The 1,455-nt window shown below is 54.2% G+C and overlaps 1 protein-coding gene across 1 annotated transcript in view; it reads right to left on the reverse strand.

The window, feature by feature from the left end:
* The window catches only part of PLXNC1 (plexin C1), a 207,800-nt gene that overhangs the window by 26,782 nt on the left and 179,563 nt on the right, over positions 1 to 1,455 (reverse strand). Inside the window, exons 24-25 of the mRNA XM_045291393.1 lie at positions 1,265 to 1,268; positions 1,126 to 1,150 (exon numbers count right to left, since the gene is read on the reverse strand). Of these exons, the coding sequence (XP_045147328.1) occupies positions 1,126 to 1,150; positions 1,265 to 1,268 (29 nt within the window). The remainder of the gene's footprint in view (positions 1 to 1,125; positions 1,151 to 1,264; positions 1,269 to 1,455) is intronic.

Here is a 1,455-nt window from a genome sequence, read left to right on the forward strand (position 1 = left end):
AAATGCCAAAGCAGGTACGCACACTTCCCTTTCACACGTATTCACACACTGAGGCACAATATCTGACTGTCTCCTGTGGGCTCGGTGGAGGGGGAGACTATGTAGCCCAACACCTCACGGGTCACCTTCTGGCCCAACGGCCACATGTGGCCTTCAGATGTTTGTTCTCTCTTCCTCTTCCCATACCCCCGACCCCCCTGCACTGTGTTTTCACTTATTATAATTCTAGTGCCACTTCAGTGGAAACACTTAAAGACTGGGAGATTTTTTTAAAAAGCCTTCTGATTGCTCTTTAAAAAAGAAAACTCTGAAAGGTGAACAGGTGGACCTCGGGGCATTTTCAGGGCAGGGAACCCTTCCTACGGGACACTGCAAGGGAAACCCAGGACACGATACACTTGCCAGGACCCCGGACCCCGAGAGCACCGCATGAACCCTCCTGCAAGCCGAGGACTGTGGTCTCCAAGCGTGTGTCACTAGTGAGCTCACCAGCTGTGACAACCACAGCCGTCACAACAGAACTCACAGCCAGCGCGACAGTTCTGACTCTTGGGACTCTTTATGGGAGTGGAAGACCTCATCTTTTTCCCATGGAGCAGTTAGTGGCTTTGACCTTGCATTTAGGAGCTCCGTGTGGGACCCCTGCAGGGAAGATACCAGGGAGGAAAGATGTGAATGGCGGGGGAAGCAGTGTGTATGTGGTGGGGCAGGAGAGGGAAGAGGCCCGTGGGAACTCACTGGGTTTTCTATACCTTTTTCCTTTAACCCTGATACTGCTCTACAAAATGAAGCCTATATAAAAAAAGTCCATTTTTAAAAAGTCACCCTTCTCCGCATAAAAGAAAGCCTGGGGAGACTGCTACCCTCGAGGCTGTGGGCCTGCAGAGGGCTGAAGGGCTGCTGGCGGCTCAGCTGGTCTGTCCTTCCCTTTTAAGTCAGACCTGCGACCATGAACCTCTGCTGCAGGAGGCGTGCACACAGCTGCTCCTGGTGTTGGGCTGCACTGTGGTTTGTGGCTGGTTGTGGAAGATATGCCTTGGTGTTTCTCACATCAGCCTTGAAGGTTTAGATGGCAGGCTGCCACGCTCGGTCCCCATGTACCCTCAGGCCATCACTAGATGCCACCTCTGTCTGCTGCACCCCCATCTTCCTGAGAGGGTGGGGCGCATCTGTTGGGTACAAACCCAAAGGTGGCAGGGAGGGGATCCGGTCAACTTGTCCCTTGTGGTCATCCTGCTGGGTCCCTTTGCAATCACAGCCACACATCTCTAAGATGCATGGTTCACTGCAGGGCCAGGAAGTGGCCAGTCTGGAGCCAGGTCACAGTCCTGGGTTCCTGGCAGGGACTGCCCCTGTCAGCCTGGACCCTAATCTTTCGTTGTGCTAAAACGGCCTTCCTCTGAAGTCAGGCCCAGGTGAGAACCTCCCCCTCGCCGCACCTTCTCACAGACCCTG

This window comes from Echinops telfairi, unplaced genomic scaffold, assembly GCF_000313985.2.
Source record: "Echinops telfairi isolate 266 unplaced genomic scaffold, ASM31398v2 ScPeMD7_2;HRSCAF=8, whole genome shotgun sequence".
In the NCBI taxonomy this organism is placed as follows: Eukaryota; Metazoa; Chordata; class Mammalia; order Afrosoricida; family Tenrecidae; genus Echinops; species Echinops telfairi.